The sequence below is a fragment of the Brassica oleracea genome, chromosome C8, assembly GCF_000695525.1.
Source record: "Brassica oleracea var. oleracea cultivar TO1000 chromosome C8, BOL, whole genome shotgun sequence".
NCBI lineage: Eukaryota > Viridiplantae > Streptophyta > Magnoliopsida > Brassicales > Brassicaceae > Brassica > Brassica oleracea.
The window spans coordinates 31,254,649-31,271,492 of NC_027755.1; the positions used below are offsets into that span (position 1 = coordinate 31,254,649).

The 16,844-nt window shown below is 35.0% G+C and overlaps 1 protein-coding gene and 1 long non-coding RNA gene across 4 annotated transcripts; one reads left to right on the forward strand and one right to left on the reverse strand.

Moving 5' to 3' along the window:
* Positions 1–5,623: 5,623 nt before the first annotated feature.
* LOC106310707 lies at positions 5,624–6,878 on the reverse strand. Of its 2 annotated transcripts, XR_001263855.1 has the most exons (4): positions 6,681–6,878; positions 6,458–6,527; positions 6,190–6,381; positions 5,624–5,844 (listed from the first exon to the last, which is right to left on the reverse strand). It is a non-coding gene; the product is annotated as an uncharacterized LOC106310707 (long non-coding RNA). The 2 variants fall into 2 exon arrangements; XR_001263854.1 differs by having other exon boundaries at positions 6,190–6,527.
* Positions 6,879–7,147: 269 nt separating this feature from the next.
* LOC106312599 lies at positions 7,148–14,732 on the forward strand. Of its 2 annotated transcripts, XM_013750170.1 has the most exons (24): positions 7,148–7,438; positions 7,520–7,620; positions 7,704–7,917; positions 8,004–8,085; positions 8,212–8,497; positions 8,601–8,703; positions 8,798–8,934; positions 9,457–9,630; positions 9,837–10,039; positions 10,146–10,283; positions 10,413–10,501; positions 10,848–10,995; positions 11,218–11,267; positions 11,536–11,591; positions 11,935–12,098; positions 12,244–12,422; positions 12,621–12,678; positions 12,757–12,829; positions 13,202–13,303; positions 13,419–13,512; positions 13,588–13,713; positions 13,795–14,030; positions 14,117–14,257; positions 14,357–14,732. In XM_013750170.1, the coding sequence occupies exons 1-24, from the start codon at positions 7,279–7,281 to the stop codon at positions 14,537–14,539; spliced, it is 3,297 nt and encodes a 1,098-aa protein (XP_013605624.1). In that variant the 5' UTR covers positions 7,148–7,278; the 3' UTR covers positions 14,540–14,732. The 2 variants fall into 2 exon arrangements, with proteins under 2 accessions (XP_013605624.1, XP_013605625.1); XM_013750171.1 differs by lacking the exon at positions 7,148–7,438 and having other exon boundaries at positions 8,222–8,497.
* Positions 14,733–16,844: the final 2,112 nt, after the last annotated feature.

The following is a 16,844-nucleotide window of genomic DNA, read 5'->3' on the forward strand; positions in this document are numbered from 1 at the left end:
TATTTAGGGTTTAGGATTATGATTTAGGGTTTAGCGTTTTGCCGACGACGTCAGAAATATATTTTTTGTAATTAGTATTATTTTTTTATTTCTTTATACCTTTTAATTTAAAAAACATAATATAATTTGACAATATTTTGTTTCATTTTTAAAAAGATATCGAATATGAAATAACACAATTATATTGGTTGGTGAACCTTTAGATTGACCCTAAGGGGTGAACCCAAGAATAAGTCATATAATTTTGGTTACTTTACTAGAAAAAAAGACTTATTCTTGGGTTCACCCTCTAGGGTGAACCTACCAACCAATAGAATTATTTTATTTCATATTCGATATCTTTTAAAAAAAGAAACAAAATATTGTCAAATTATATTATCTTTTTAAAATTAAATGGTAAAAAGAAATAAATAAAAAATAGTAGTAATTACAAAAAAAATATTTTTAACGTCGTCAACAAAACATTAAACCATAGGGTTTAGAGTTTTAGGGTTTAGTGTTTTTATTTAGAGTTTAAGATTTATCCAAGGGTTTAGGGTTTACCCAAGGGTTTAGAGTTTACCCAAGGGTTTAGAGTTTACCCAAGGGTTTAAGATTTAGGGATTAAGATTTAGGGTTTAGGGATTAGGATTTAGGGTTTAGTGTTTTGCTGACGACGTTAAAAAAAAAAATTTTAATTATTTTTTCTGTAACTACTATTTTTTTATTTTAAAAACATAATATAACTTGACAATATTTTGTTTTATTTTTTAAAAGATATCGAATTTTAAATAATGAAATCCTATTGGTTTTGGTGAACCTAACCCAAGAATAACTCGAAAAAAAAAATCATTTTTCAACTAAACAAGTGATTGTTACCTAGACGACCCGCAACCGAAACCGAATACATATGAATCTTCCACTGGTTAGAGTTGTCGACGAGATCAAAATATTGGTGGTGACCTTCGTAATGTTCCTGACTGACACCTCCAAAGATTAGGCGTCCACCGTCGTTGCCATGAAAATGATAATTTCAGTGGCGGAGCTACGCTAGTGGAGAGGGGGGCAGCTGCCCCAGATAAAACAAAATATTTATCCAAATCGTTAAGTAATTAACCAAAGTTTCACTAGATCACCTTGTTTTGTCCCCGTTGAAATTTTCTTTCTGCTTTCACCAAACTTTCGCTCAAGCCTCACATCTCACCATTTCAGTTTTTTTTTTAATCTCATATTTATCACTTGTAATAAATAATTGGTACTTTCCTATTTTACATGTACAATGTTATCTATGACAAAATGTTCAATGCATTTTTGTATTTAATTTAAAGAGGTTTGTTAACTTTCGTTGTTCAATAACTCTTTTATATATTTTTCATGGGTTAACTATTTTGATGAGATAATTAGGTTTTTATTATTTCCTCATGAACCATGATTAGGTTATTTTTTTTACAAATACCATATACATTTTTCATTAAAAATATTTAAGTTATATGTTAAATCATATAAATAATAAAAATATTTATTTAAAAATACCAGCTGTTTATCACTTTATTTAATAATAAATATTTATTTATTTATATAAATAATTTATTTAATAGTAAATATTATTTGAAAAAAAATTATGTCCCCGGTAAAAAAGGTTTCCGGCTCCGCCACTGGTAAAGTCAAAACAGGTTGCTTCGTAGCAAACCCTGGTTCATCAGTGTCATCCTAAAATACAAATAATTAAGCGTTCATATTATTAAACATGCAAACGCAATATAAGATATGGAGACGTCACGTGTCATTTCTTATATTTAAAAGGGAGTTTTGGGCCACCTAAGTTTTCATCAATGATGAACTATTGAGTGGTAACTAATTAAAATTAATAAAAGAAACGTAAAAGGTATTACCAGATAGGAACAGCACCCACTGCATCAATATTGGCTGGCAGAGGTAATCCAAGTCCCACAAACCCATCATAGGGAAGATTAATGTAAAACTGACGTGGAACGACCCTTCGATAGACTACGAACTCTTGTGGACCAACCATAACAAGGTTTCCCATGGGTCCTAACATCATGTGCTCGGTTCTCCTCCTCCCGGATATGGTGACAGCACCATTTCGCAACCTAATCGAGGCCAACGTTCCTTATACGACAAAGCCCAAACACACACAATCCTCAGTTTTTTTTATTGGAAATAGAAAGACATGGACATTACTTCAAGAAAGATATATATATTACCAGGAGCTTCGTTGTACGTGGGTGACACAGCTCCATCATAGGCATGTACCTGGTTGGGAACACGGTGGATTCTTCCTGGAATCCAGATTCCCTTCATCCCTGTGTGGAAAGAAACCCGGAAAAGCTGAGGGCCTACTCCGAGTAGACCAGTGTACGCTTGGTTCTGATGATTTCGCAATGATATGATGATCGGGTCAATTTGTTCCATTGTTGATCTGCAAAACAAAATAGCTAAGACATTAATACGAGAGTACATACGGAAAGGAAAGAAACTCGAGGCTAGAGAGAGAGAGAACATTTGAAAAGCTCTCAGACTTTTCATAAAATAGTATCTTTGCTTGAAAATAAGTTTAAAACCTACGAGAAAAACGATTAAAATCAACTTATTTCAAACCTATGAGAAAATAAGTTTAAGAGATACACAAACCCATTTGAAAATCTGTGAAGAAAAGTTTCAACTTATTTACAAACCCCATATGAAACCAAGACGACAGGTTGCCTTTGATCTGAACGCCGAGTGCAGTTAGTGCAGTTTCGGCAAAGCTAGTTAGGGCAATGTTTGTAAGCTTAATTAGAGCTAGTTAGGGTAACCTATGAAATGTGCATGTTTAGACTTTTCTTAAGAAATTAACAACCCCATTGTGAAAACCTATTAAAAGTTACCAAAGATCTAATATTAACTTGAAAAAACTATAAAAAAGTCTGTGAAGAAAACACATTTGAAACTTGCCTTTGTTGTCCAACTATAGAGAGAGAGAGAGAGAGAGAGAGAGAGAGAGAGAGAGAGAGTCGGGGACGAGAGAAAACGATTCCCCAAGGTTTTCATTTATATTGCTTGAATACAAAGTTGACATAAGTGAACAGCTGCTAGCATTGGTCCGTACGGTCTTCCCTCGTTCCTCGGTCAATCAGACTTAATTTATATCCGTTTTGATTGTCAAGGTCATCGACAGTCATCATTCGACACACCCATGCCGTTTACAGATTCAAGCTGAGAGACTTTTATCTCTGGTGAAGCGTATAAAAGAGGTTACCCCTGTCCCACTCCAAGCACCGCTTCATCTACTCTTCTCTGAGAGTTCTCTCCTATACATTTACATTGTCACCCATAAATTCGTAAGCAACATATATCTTTTTTTTTCTGACAAAGAAAAGCAACATAGATATGAGACGTTAACATGTGACTTTTGTCATTTTAGCCACCGTAATTGTAACTTAGTGAGGCCTTTAGCTTAAGAAACAATTTTAACCAATATATGAATGATGTCATGTGATAAATTATAGCATTTTATTGTGTCATATGTACAAAAACTAAATTGGGTTTAGTTTTTCAGTATGACCACAGTTTTTTTGTTTGGTACGAACACCACAGATTTCAAATTTGAATTAATATGTTAAGTAAATATCCAAAACAAATAAGATTGGAAAGGAATTTTTTTTTTTTGACAACAACAAAAATAAAAATATATATGTTATTAAAATTTTACATTTGTTTATTACAAAATACGTTTTACATATATATATGATTTTTGCTTGATAGTTCAACAGACCACGTAAGTTTGAGCTTTTACAGAGGATATATATATATTTTATTTTTTTTAATTAATACAAAGGAAGTTTTATTTTATTTTTACAGGAAAGTTTTTTTTTTCTTTTTAAATTAATACATGGGAAGTTTTATCAACAATGATATTGTCGTTTTTTCAAACAAAAAACAATGATATTATCATCCCTAATTTATTGCATAAATATTGTAACCAGTTTTATTTTATGGTTGGTAAATTAGCATAAAGTTTTTTTTGTTGGGTAAAATATTATATAGACCTTGTCCATCAAAAGAGTTTTACTGATAAAGAGAAACTACACGAATTATAATATATAGTAGTAGATACTGATCCGTGTGTCCGCACGGATGTTTCCTTTAAAATTTATATTGCTCAAAATTTATCATATATAGTTTTGGTATATATTCTTTTACTCTTACCAATATTTTTTGATGTTTAATATGATTTTATAGTTCATAGTTATATGCAGCATTTTATTAACTGTTTTAAAAATATTAATTGTTTTAGTGATTTTTATATATAAATTTATCTTGTTGCATGGTTTAGCATTGATAACTTAAAAATAGAAGCTTTTATGGAATGACAATGATATTAATATTGTTTTGTGGAGCTAATTTAGTGTGTGTTTCAAAAATATATGTTCAGTATAACAATACCATGGGATTGGGTGCAGTTTGCTTCAGAAATACTATACACTAAATCGACCGTTAGACGTAAAAAAAAAAAAAAAAAAAAATACTATACACTAAATCAGAAACACACGTTCACAATTGGATGATGTACTAAATTTAAACACATATTCCATGGTCTGGGTTTGATTTATGGTTAAAAATGAAAACAATATTTACATGAAAGTGATGATCTTAATGTTTTTATACATGGATAATATTAAGCTTATGTTTTAAGCAAAAAAATAAAATAAAATACTAAGCTTATGTACTCGTTTTATTTAGTGATGCTCTTAACTTTCTAACGTGAATAATTTACGTCATAAAAACTTTTATGTTCTCGGTTTTACAGAATTGGATTATTATTATTATAGATGTAATCTAAATAATTGATAGCTGCCCAAAAAAGAATAATTGATAGATGGGAGTTTTTATCGGCAGTAGGAGATATAACCGAGATATGGTTAGGTAAGGAGATTCGAGATTTTGGTTTCAGTATTTCAATTGATTTTTTTGGCTAGTTATTTAATGTTGTCAAATGAAAATAAGGCTATGATATAGTCTTGTAATATTTAAGGTAAATAAGGGTTAATTTTAATTTGTTCTTCATTTTTAACAGATCAGATATATCATATTTGTATAACCGTAGTTGTACTTTCAAAACAGAGAGTAATAACTAATTAGCTAACTCTAAATCAGGTGGAATTTACTCTACCTAGAGCTTAATCTAGCCCACAGAGGATATTCAGTAATACTCTCAAATATAAAGTTACCGAAGAAAGAAATCATCGATGCTGTGTGCTAATACAATGTCAAGAAGATTTCATTCCTGTGAGGCATTTTGAGTAACCGGCCGCCAAAGACGATAGTAAACCTGGCTCTGAGCCTCAGTAGTCAGCTGTGTGATGATACTCCCTCGTATTACTCCTCTAAGATTTTGCCAACGCCCAAAGAGGCGAGAGACAGAAACAAGGTGAGAACAAAGCTAGTAACTAGAATCCTGTCGATGACAACTATGGCTCTGGTCATCTTTTTCTTGGTCGTCTAGGATAACTATCATGCATTTAAATGGAATCTTGTCCAACCTTTTGTCTGCTTCAACAAGTATAAATAAATAAATAAAATGTACAAACGATTGATTAACATGGGTTTAGATGATGAGAATCCCAAAAATGTATACTAATTTATATTATAAAAGACGAGTCTTGCTGCATAAACACAAAATGGAAAGACACAGAGACCAACACTTGACATAACCATAACTTAATCGCACTGAAACCATCGTTATTCTATATGATCAATGGTTAATCCATTAGCTTTCAGTATTCTTCCCATCAGCCGTTGTCTTCTTCTTCTTATTCTTCTCTTTGTCTGCTCTCACATTCCAAATAAACCTTTTACAGTTTCCTGCAAATTAAGAAAAAAATGAAAAGTAACCAAACTGATTATCAAATATAATCCTTTTTTATTTATATATCATGGAACCTAAACTCTCTTTCTTTAACATTATGTGGCCCTCACTCTTATAGTTAAACTAGGAGCATTTATCCCAATTAAAAAGTAGTAACTTCGTGTTGTGTTGAAGCTCTGCACAATAAAGAAAACTGCCTTTTTTTCTCTCTCTCTATTCTGAGCAATTATCTACTTGAAACAAAAACAAAGCTAAGCTTCCTTGTAACGAACTAACTAATATGTTGTTGTTACTAATAAGGCGAGAATTGGGAGTAAAAAAGTAAACTCAAACAAACAGACCTGCTGTACCAGGAGCGTCTCCTATTTCCAACTTAGCACCTTCTTCATCATCATCATCCCATTCAAAAACATTGTCATCTCCCTCTAGTGCTACCCTTTGCGGCATATTCGTCTTCATCATCCATGGAGGTATTATGGCTTTTATAATAAAATCTCCACCTACTCTACGTATGTCATCTTCTTCTTCTTTTTCTTCACCAAGGTTAAGACGAAAGATGACGATATCCGTTTTCTAATGAAAATCGAATTTCTAAATGATAAAACATACATATGGCTTCAAACCTTCTGGCTCTTTGAAAGAATTCAACGGCTTCTCTTTGCCTTTCAGCAGGCTCAACCTAACCAATGTAAAGATTTATCAGAGTAAAAAAGATTACGATCCTCGTTAATTAACGGTTTTCTAATTTTCTCTAATGAAAAACAAAAAAAATTGAATTTCTAATATACATTTGAGAGAGTGATCCAAACGATTAGAGGAATGATTACGTTACCTTCATCATCTGGGATTCAATGGCTTCAAGCCTTTTGGCTCTTTGAGAAGCTTCAACGGCTTGGCGTTGCCTTTCAGCAGCCTCCTTGTCTTTCTTCTCTCGTTCGAGTTTCACCTTCCCAGTTTCCTTGCTCTCTCTGTGTTCTTTTTCGAGCTTCTCTCTAAATACGGTATCCATGATCTCTCTTCAATTTGTCAATTTTTTTATCTTAAAGGGTAGGTTTTTCTCTGATGGGAAAATTAGGGCAGAGGGAAAAGAGAATTCTCTGGTTTTCCTTCAAGATTTGGGCCTCTCTTTAATCCATTAACGGCCTGTTGTGTATTTTTTTTTTAAACCCAATCAACCATGTTCGAAAGCTTTAGGTCTTTAAAACCGACGCCGTTTAATCTAAATGCCAACGAGTCGTTGTACGCAGTCGTTTTTAGTCTACAACATAAAAAACGGTGCCGTGTACTTTGTGCGCCGACGGCGTCGTTTTATCATGCAGCGGGAAATATCCAGAGCCCAAATCTTCGTCGTTCTCCGCGAGAGTGGATCAAATTGGACGGAATAATCCAATCGGAATCGCCAATTATTCACAAACTGTGCTGAAACCGAGATGGAGAAATCGGAAGAGGAACTGATACGAAGATCAGAGCCGGAGTCGTTGGTCTCCGTCACTGTAGGCAGGTTCATGAGCACGCTTCTCACAACTCGCCCTAAAAAGCTACGAGAATCTATCTCCCGTCTCTCTCTCGATTCTCAAAATGTCTCGTCAGGTAACCGTTCTGCGATTCCGTTTCGTGTTTATATATATATATATATGTTTGCTTCATCTATCTGATAGCTTTGCTGTTTAGGCTCCGTCGACGAGGCACTCTGGTTTTTGCAAAACTCCGTTAAAGACGCTGCTGAGAGAGACGAAGCCATGGATGAGCTCCTTGTACCAATCATCGAACATGTAAATAATATCTTAAACCCTAGCGAAAGCCCTGCTTGATTGTTGGAATGTTGATTTTTTTTGGTGCTTTTGTGCTTGTTTAGACGTTAAGGTTTAAGGATGTTAAGCACAGTAGCAGCCCAGCTATGATTCTTCTAAACTGGCTGTTTCAAGATGAGCTTCTCTTTCAAGGCGTCTCGAGGAATCTTTCTCAAATCATTTCGAGGAACGAGGACAGGTTCTTAGCGCTTGGATGGTGTTTGCTTATCCGCAGTCTTGTGGAGTCCGAGGATACTGGGGATCAAGGTTTTTGGAACGGTGAGCATTGCAATCATTCTTGTTACTATGGATTCAATGCCGGTAGCTCACTTGATTTATGGTTTATGTGCTTTGTTTGCTGACAGGGATTTGGGAGAAACATTCAATGTTTGTGGAGATTGTTTCGTCTTGTGTGCCTCACTTGGTGATGATTGTACGCAAAGGAAGGTATACAACTTATCTGTTGGTCCCAGTTGTTTTTGGTTATCTATTTTAACTTATTAACGTGCTTAGTTGGAGCAAGTCACTAAGCATAGTCATTTCCACCTAGTTCTGAGCTGTTATTTTGTTTAGCGTTTTGCAGGATGGATATGAGGTGCCATCTCGTCTTTCTGTTTCTGCTGCTGATTGCTTGCTGTCAGTTACTGGAGCATTAGCGAAGAGTAATGATGCTCCAGCAAACAGACCGAAGCCATCCGCCACTATTACGGGGTCTCATCAACCGGTTGCGTTGATACCTAATATTAGTGAGAAGAAAATAAAGCAAACTTCTCGACCTGAAGACGCAACCAGTGAGACGAATTGTATACTGTGGAACCACCTGGAGGAGCTGATGCGCCTTGTACAGTGTCTCGTTGCTGTATGTTCACTGATTCATTGAAAGATGCTTGATCTGTGTTTTTACATTTTGAAGTTATCCACCGATTTGTGTTCGAGTAATATTGACAAAAAATTTCTTCCAGTGGAACAGGAAAACTCGACTACTTCATGCTAAGGGGTTAAACAAAGTGCTGAAATGGTTAGAGGAGTTAAAAGAGCATCATGGTGGCTCTCAAAAGGAGGCAGGTCTCTGACTAATGCACCCTGTCCTTGTTCTTTCCCATTTCTGTTTATGATTCTTACTTATCATTCTTTTGTTTGTTTCGTATCTGGAATCCAGTTATGGATGTATCTGCAGGTGGAGCTCTACTGCTCTCTTCTTGTTGGAAGCATTACAGTGTCTTGCTCCACATGGAAGATCAGAAGTTCTCAAAGACTAGCAAGGAATTGTTGGAGCAGTATTTGTCTGGTATTAAGGTTAGACATAATCGAAAATCTTTTGGTTTCAAATTTTGTGATAGGGATTAGGGATAAATGATTCCATACTGTAACATTGTACTGCCAATTAGCTATGGGTTCTATTGTGTCCGTTTCTGAATCTGCTGCATATACTCAAGTTCCCTGATCTGTTTTTTCTCTAGGAGTAGACAGATATACCAGTTTTATTGTTTATTAAGAAGATATAAATGTTCAAGTAAAATATACAAGTAGAGTCTGCTTGAAGTTTAATGAAATATGTTTACATCGTTTGTGGGTGGGATTATGATAGACCGTATCAGATTATTTGCTCCGAGTCTTTTATTCACACTGGAAATCTGTATAAGCTATATCGGTAAAAAAATGACTTTACTACCTTTCTGTTTTACTTCTGGTTAGTGTTCTGCAGTTTGATTGGGTTTGTACTGGTTTTAATGTTTCTCTAGTTTCTACTCTTTCTTTTATCATTGTATTCCAAATTGATTGAGTCATCAGGAAGCTAATAATGATAAAACGATGCAGTATTATTCAGAAAGTTATCCTCAGGGAGGTTCTGACACCAAGAGTGGTGGAATAGAGACACAAAAGTTTTTCCTAAATTGTTTATGCCTTCTGTTGGGCCGCTTTGAGGGAAAAAAGTTTGAGAGCATAATATCAGAGTTTGGAATGAAGCTTGTGCCTTGTCTTCTACATCAGGTATATTTCCCATTTTTATTGAATATGGAATGAGACACGCTAGAATTTTTTTATTAGGCTTTTCTTACTTTCTCCTCATTATGATACTCATAATTTTGGTTCTGCTCGATTGCAGCTATGATTATACCATATCCTGATATCTTGACAAATAATATATATACCCCTGAGATTGTCTTACTACTTATATTCCTCGTTTGCTTTTGAAGCTTCGTAGTAACAATGAAGAGATATCCGAAGCCGTTGTAGCTATCTTTAAAGAAGTCATCTCTAAGCTACAATCTCAGTCCGGAGACAGCTTCTCTGATACAATGTGCCTGGACGTTGTGATACCATCCTTGCTTCACCTTCTTGACGAAAGGGATGGCGCGGCCAAAGCTGTTAGTGTCCTCCTGGCAGACTACTGTTCCAGGTATGCCTATTCTTGCTTTCCCGCTAGCTTCTAAATCATAAAGTAGCTTTCTAGTTACCAGTCACGGTTCCAAGTTTGTCTTCTGACTTAAAGAAACATTCTCCAGAAATGCAGATAATAGCTGTCTCAGTGAAGTTCTACAACGCCTTGTTTCTGGAACTACTGTGCAGAGGCTGAATTCTATAGATGTAATATCAGAAGTAATTCTCATGTCAAAAGAGTCATTTCCTTCTCATATCCCCTGGTATAGAATCAGTTATCTTTTTTTTTTGAATTTTCTCTTTCTATCTTTTCTGCATTTTCTTTAGTTCCTTGATTATATTTCCATCGCATGCCCTGGGAAATAATAACTCATTTTCTGCACCTATTTTAGGAAAGAAATTGCAGACTGCTTGTTAAAGTGCCTTGGAGACAAGGAAACTTATATCCGTAAACAAACTTCAGAGTTGTTGAAATCAATTGGTTGGTCTTCTTTTGCCTTTGTACACAAGTATTTCTTAAAGCTTTTATTTGTGGTCGTTATCAATTTCTGGTATTGCAAATCTTATTCCGTATATGACCTCTAGATCTAGTCTCTCTTCACTTTATTAAATGAAATTCATTTAGTTTGCTGAAAGTAGATCAGTGTTTTGTTATAAGGAACATTTATGTTGATGTCGATTATTCCGATGAGGAAAACTTGTGACGGCCCAAATTTATGTGGTCCAAGACTTGTTATTCCACATCTCGATAGCACCTATAGTTCATATGATACTATTTTCAGCTGTCTCATAGAATCAAGCCATCAATGCATGTTTTTTTCTTCCAGAGCCATCTTTCGTGCTCCCGGAGTTAGTAACACTAGTTTATTCAACCCATGGAAACATACAATCATCTGCTACCGAAACTTTGCTTGCGGTCCTTCAACATCATAAGGAGGATTCAGATGTTGTATGTATGTTGCTGACCTGTCTTAGGTATCGTGTTTTGTCTCTTTTTCTTCTCTTCCTCATGTATGCATAGTTGTTTTTTTATTCCCATTTACCCCAAATAAGAAATACACATTGTTCTTAGGTTAAGTTTGTAAAAGTAACCTTACAAATGCTTCATACGTGATATTTACTTGCCAACCGGATTTGGTTTTCTATTATTATTAGAAAGTCCTTTCTGCTTCTGATCTTCACTTTTTCTATACCTAGTAATACTCAAGCTTTGGACACTTCAGAAAGTAATGGACATCCCACGAAAGGTATTCAGTTTCCATCTCATTACCCTTGGCATGCTATACATAACTTTGATAATACATTTCACTGTTTTCCGTCTTGTAGTGAACATTTGTCTTATGTAGGCACAATCCAAAGAAAAAATTGAAATGTAAGATGGATAAGAGATAAAATTACTGGAATGTGAAACGTGAACGAAATAACTGCTAGTTTGATACTGAATTACTAACGGACACTACCTATTAAGTTTTCCTCTGGCGATTGCGTGCTCATCATCTTCTTGTACTGTTGCAGGTTCGACTTTTGACAGCGATCGAGTGCTAAAGTTGATTCCAAAGTGGGCTAGAAGTGTAAGTACAACAATGTCATGTTTTCTATTTCTGAAACAAATTCTCTTTTAGTTTCCAGGTGCATCTATAGCCACCGCCGCACCAGTCATGAACTATTTTTAGTACTACCGAATGAAAAATCAAAACTGAACTGTTAACTCTGAACCCTCAATACAAACGTTTTAAGGCATTGGTTGTTCGTTTTCCCCTTCCAAGTCGATATATATTTTTAATTATCTAATTCTTGTGTTTGGGCTTAGAACTCTTCGCATAGGAATTACTGTGATGACCTAAGCTTTGTGCCAGCTATAATTAGGCAGTTAGATTTGTCTGCCTTTTGATTGACTTTTGTTTTTTCTTACAGGTTCAAAATTGGGGTTCACTAATTGGACCTTTGCTTGATAAGATGTTTTTGGAGCCATCCAATGCCATCATGGTTAGGTTTCTTAGTTGCATCAGTGAACATTTGGCAGATGCATCGGACATGGTCCTTCTGCATGTACTATCACATATGAAGGAACAAGACAAGTAAGTAAGCTTTATCTGAAATTGTAGCACCAAACCAAAATACAGCTATATACTCACCATTGATGTGATTTTGCATTGGTAAGAAAAACTTATATCTTCCAAAAATATAGAATATTGATCACCAACGATGTCTTTTCTATTGTAGGATGGATGAAAACTTCATAAATATATCTAAAAGTTCAGTCGACAAAACTAATGTTGAGAAATCTCTCTTTGACCACCTCTGCCCCCTGCTTATTTTAAGGCTGCTTCCCCAAAGAGTGTTTGATGATATTGATTCATCTACAATATATGGTAGATTTCTCAGAGGCGACTATGTGAATGGTATGTATCCTTGTGCATTTAATTTCCTTTTCCTGATAATAGAATCTGTATGCGTATCACGGTGTTATTTGACCCTTTATCGTCATTAAATTAAACCCTTAGCTTTCTTTGGATAAAATTTTGATTAGCGGCATGGTCCTGAGAGGCAATCTTAGACTTAGTTCACCAACTTTATTACTTTTCATTTTGTATTTACAGGGTATCGAGACATCAAGTTTGAGGATTGTCAATGCATCGCTGCCTTCCTTTTTGAAAGGTAATACTTCACAATTACATCAAGCACCATTTAGTTTATTTCCATTTGATATCTGGCACACTAACTTTCGTAATTCAGGGCATTTTCTAAGTTCGAGTTTGAAGAAGTTCGGAAACTCGCTGCCGAGCTATGTGGACGTATTCACTCCCAGGTGTTGATTTATTTCCTTCTTCGACCTTGTATTGTTTGTCAATCTTTTGAAAATGTTTGAGTATGGCGTTAGCCTTTGTTTTATTGCACTGCAGTCAACATAGGTCATGTGAAACAAAAGTCAATATATATAAACAAAGAAACAAGACTATATGTTCATTAGTTTCTTCTCAAGTTCACTGTGACTATAGAACTTTTTCTATCTAGTCTCTTCTTTATGACATATGAGAAGGCAAATAGGTTCTGTTAGTAAGAAGTAAGGCTTGCTTGCATTAGATATCTGAAAAAGTCTAAATGCAGTTTTATTTAAACAACAATTTAGCTTACTCTTCATTGTCAAAAGTTGTAATATGCTGGGACTTTTATTCAACAGGTGCTGTTTCCGACTGTTTTGTTGCAACTTGAAAAAGCCACAGAGTTGCAAGACAGCCTCAAGATTAAAGCTTGCCTGTTTTCTATATGCACATCCCTTGTGGTGATATTTCCTTCTTTCATTTTGTATCTGTTCCTCTGTGGTGATCCCTGTTGTCACTGGTTTGAAGCGTTGACTGTAATATTTCCATACCTTAGAAAGCTTCCATCGGTTGCAGGTTCGGGGATGGGAGTCTTTGTCACACAATGTGACACCTAAGATCAGGAAAGTCCTCGAAAATATTTTGTTATGGCCTTCTGAGGAGAACGAAAGTAAGACGCTTGCTACTCAACTTCGGTTACTTTTTCTTCAGTTTCACACTTCATGGCTACTATCTGTCGGTGCAGTTTCTAAAGTACAACACGGGTGCATAGACTGTCTAGCATTGATGATATGTGCTGAACTGCAACATCCTGAATCTTCAAAAACACCCAAAGGAGAAAAACTACGTACAACAGGGAAGGGCACATCTGGTTAGTATTGATGTTGTATGTCTATGGTGCTGTTAATAATTTTCACCAACCTTGCATATTAACCTCATCCTGATTATGTAGGTGCGTCAAGTAGTTCCGTCTTAGATTACACAATCCATTGTTTAATTGAAGACAGAAGTTACGGCTCGTCTATGCCAGAGCCGAATACAGAACATTCAATTGGTGAAAAGCCTTTCCCTATTCCATTTCGTATATGCATGGCAAACGTTCTTATCAGTGCTAGTCAAAAAATCCCTGAGTCTGCTAAGAAGACTTTTGCTCGAAAAGCTCTTCCGCCTCTTGTTCATTCCCTCAAGGTTACTTACTTTTGACTGCTTACACTCATTTCTGATTTGGTTAAAATTTGTTTTAGTTGTGAGTAAAACTCCTGAATCTGGTGCAGTTCATATCTGCGCCTGAGGTCCGAGCAGCTTGTATCCAGGTCCTATTCTCAGCCATGTACCATCTAAAGTCCACACTTCTCCCTTTTGCATCTGATCTACTGAAACTTGCTTTGAGATTTCTTGAACAAGGATCCGAAAAGGTAGACAACTCACAGAAATAACGTGATGAATTTGTCGTTATCTATCCACATGAAAGTAGTCACATTAGACTCATGATCATGATATTTGTTTTGTGTTAGGAGAAACTGGCTGGTGCTAAACTGATGGCATCACTCATGGCGAGTGAAGACGTGATACTGGAACGCATATCAGAAGGATTGATCGAAGCAAGATCAGTTTTGTCAAAAGCATCCTTGTCAGATCCTTCTCAAGACGTACGTGAAGTCTGTGATAAGTTATTGGCATGTATAACGCCATCGTAATGTCTTTTTCTTCTGTTAAGATCAGATTCTATGTATTATTATATTTTACTTTTTCTCGCTTTTTGTTTTGTGTCACGTGACGGACGAAATTGGTATGTAGATATGTGGTATGTGTAGCAGGACATGGGCCTAATCTTTTCTTTGTAGGGCTTCTAAATATAAAAGAAAAAATACCTACTATGGGTCATCGGTTTTTGTTGTATTTTAATGGATTTGAAAATCCAAATTAAATCTAGTGTTATTGATTTTATGATTTTCAAATCTCTATTAAAATCATGTGTTATTAGTTTAATGATTCATAAATTCTGTATCAAATCAAGTGTTATTCAGTCGTACGGATTTACTAATATATTTGATTTTATAATGGATTTGAATAGATTTGTTTGGATTTTTTAGTTAAAAATACAAAGACTCAAATCCGAGGAAAAATCTCCGGATTTGCATATTTTACTTGCATAATTAGATTTCTAAATCAATCAAAATATATAAACTAAAGTAATTTGCTTTGTCACCAATCTCGTTCACCACATTCCATACTAATAATGGGAGCTGTGTTATCAGTGATGGAAAATCCGGTTCAAAGAACCAATGTGTTAAATGCTACATTTTTGGTTAAGTTTAAATAATAAATAAATTCTGTCATTTTGTTTTGTTTGTTATTTTCTGATCTATATATTTAAAAGCATATTGTAAGTTCTATATTGAAATGACCACGTTAAATACTTTCAAGTTTCATTAACAGAATGCTTTCGAAATTTCCATTAATAAAGAACTTAAACATAACATATTCAACAGATACAATTATAGAAATTGTTTCTAGAGTGGGTTAATACAGTGAAACTGGATTACAACTAAAGTACTTGACTACGTAGACCAATTTTTAGTGATGATGATTCGCATAGTCGAGAATGAGCATACGTAATAGGTAATGTATTATTTTATTGAAACAATTATTCTACTTTTATGTATAATCACTTTTTAATAAGTAAATGGATGTCAATGAGCAACGTGGTGATTAGATATGAACGTAAGGGAGCAATGAGCATGGGATAAAGATGAAGGGAGCGGCGCATAAATCTAAAAATCTGTAAAACACTTAAGAAGACTTCATACACAGGATCGAACACATGATTCTTATGTGTGTGTTGGCTCGTGACTTTGCCTCTCTTTTCTTATGTCCCTCCAATTCTCCTACTAAAGAAGACAACCAAAATGATAAAATGATAAAATGATAAAATGAAAAAATTATTAAACCCAAAAGCTTTAAAGTGTCTCAAGAAAAGAATCATTTAAACACCTTTTCATTTGTCTCACTAGATATCACTCTAGCTCTTTCACATATTAGAGCTAAGCATATAACCTAATTTAATCCAATTTTTTTAACGAAAATCACGAGAAAAATAATAAAGAAAATTAAAGATAAAGAGGTCAATATCAATCAAAAACTTCTTTTGATTAATGTAAATCATTTATTTAATAAACCTTAACTATTTCGCGACTTAAATCACTGCGACATAACAAAACCATATTAAAAGTTTTTCAACCATAACCAAATTAATTTTAGACTTAAGGGATGTTCGTTTGGTTGCCGCAGGTACCGGCGGCAGCGGCACCGTCAACATTATGCGTCAACTCTTGTTCGTTTCGTTGACGCAGGAAACTGCGTCTGACGCCGCGTCCGAACGCCGCGTCCTGCGGCTGACGCCGATAAAATCTGCGGTCGCGATATAGTATGCGGTAGCGTCAGCGTCTGCGAAACGAACAACAATTGTCCTCATTGACGCTGCCGCCGCCGCTGACGCTGCCGCTGCCGCTGACGCCGAAACCTGCGGCAACCAAACAAACAAGACTTTATTTTTGGGTTCACCTCCTAGGTGGAGGTGCCAACCAATAAGATTGTGTTATTTCATATTCGATATTTTTTAAAAAAAAAACAAAATATTGTCAAATTATATTATGTTTTTAAAATTAAAAGATAAAAAGAAATAAATAAAAAATAGTAGTAATTACAAAAAAAAATATTTTTTAACGTTTTCAGCAAAACATTAAACCCTAAATTCTAATTCATAAACCCTAAATTCTAAACCATAAACCCTTGGGTAAACCCTAAACTATAGGATAAATCCTAAACTCTAAATCCTAAACTCTAAATCAAAATCACTAAACACTAAAACACTCAAGGGCTTAGGGTTTAGGGCTTTAATATTTTTTTATTTAGAGTTTAGGATTTATCCAAGGGTTTACGGTTTATCCAAGGGTTTAGCGTTTACCCAAAGGGTTTAGGGTTTAGGATTTAGGGTTTAGG

Excerpts from the sequence above, each read along its gene's own strand:
- LOC106312599 (XM_013750170.1), top strand. The coding sequence starts at position 7,279 with ATGGAGAAATCGGAAGAGGAACTGATACGAAGATCAGAGCCGGAGTCG. Across the intron at positions 8,704-8,797 it reads TGGCTCTCAAAAGGAGGCAG|TTATGGATGTATCTGCAGGT; the intron begins GTCTCTGACTAA and ends TCTGGAATCCAG. Across the intron at positions 11,268-11,535 it reads TAATGGACATCCCACGAAAG|GTTCGACTTTTGACAGCGAT; the intron begins GTATTCAGTTTC and ends GTACTGTTGCAG.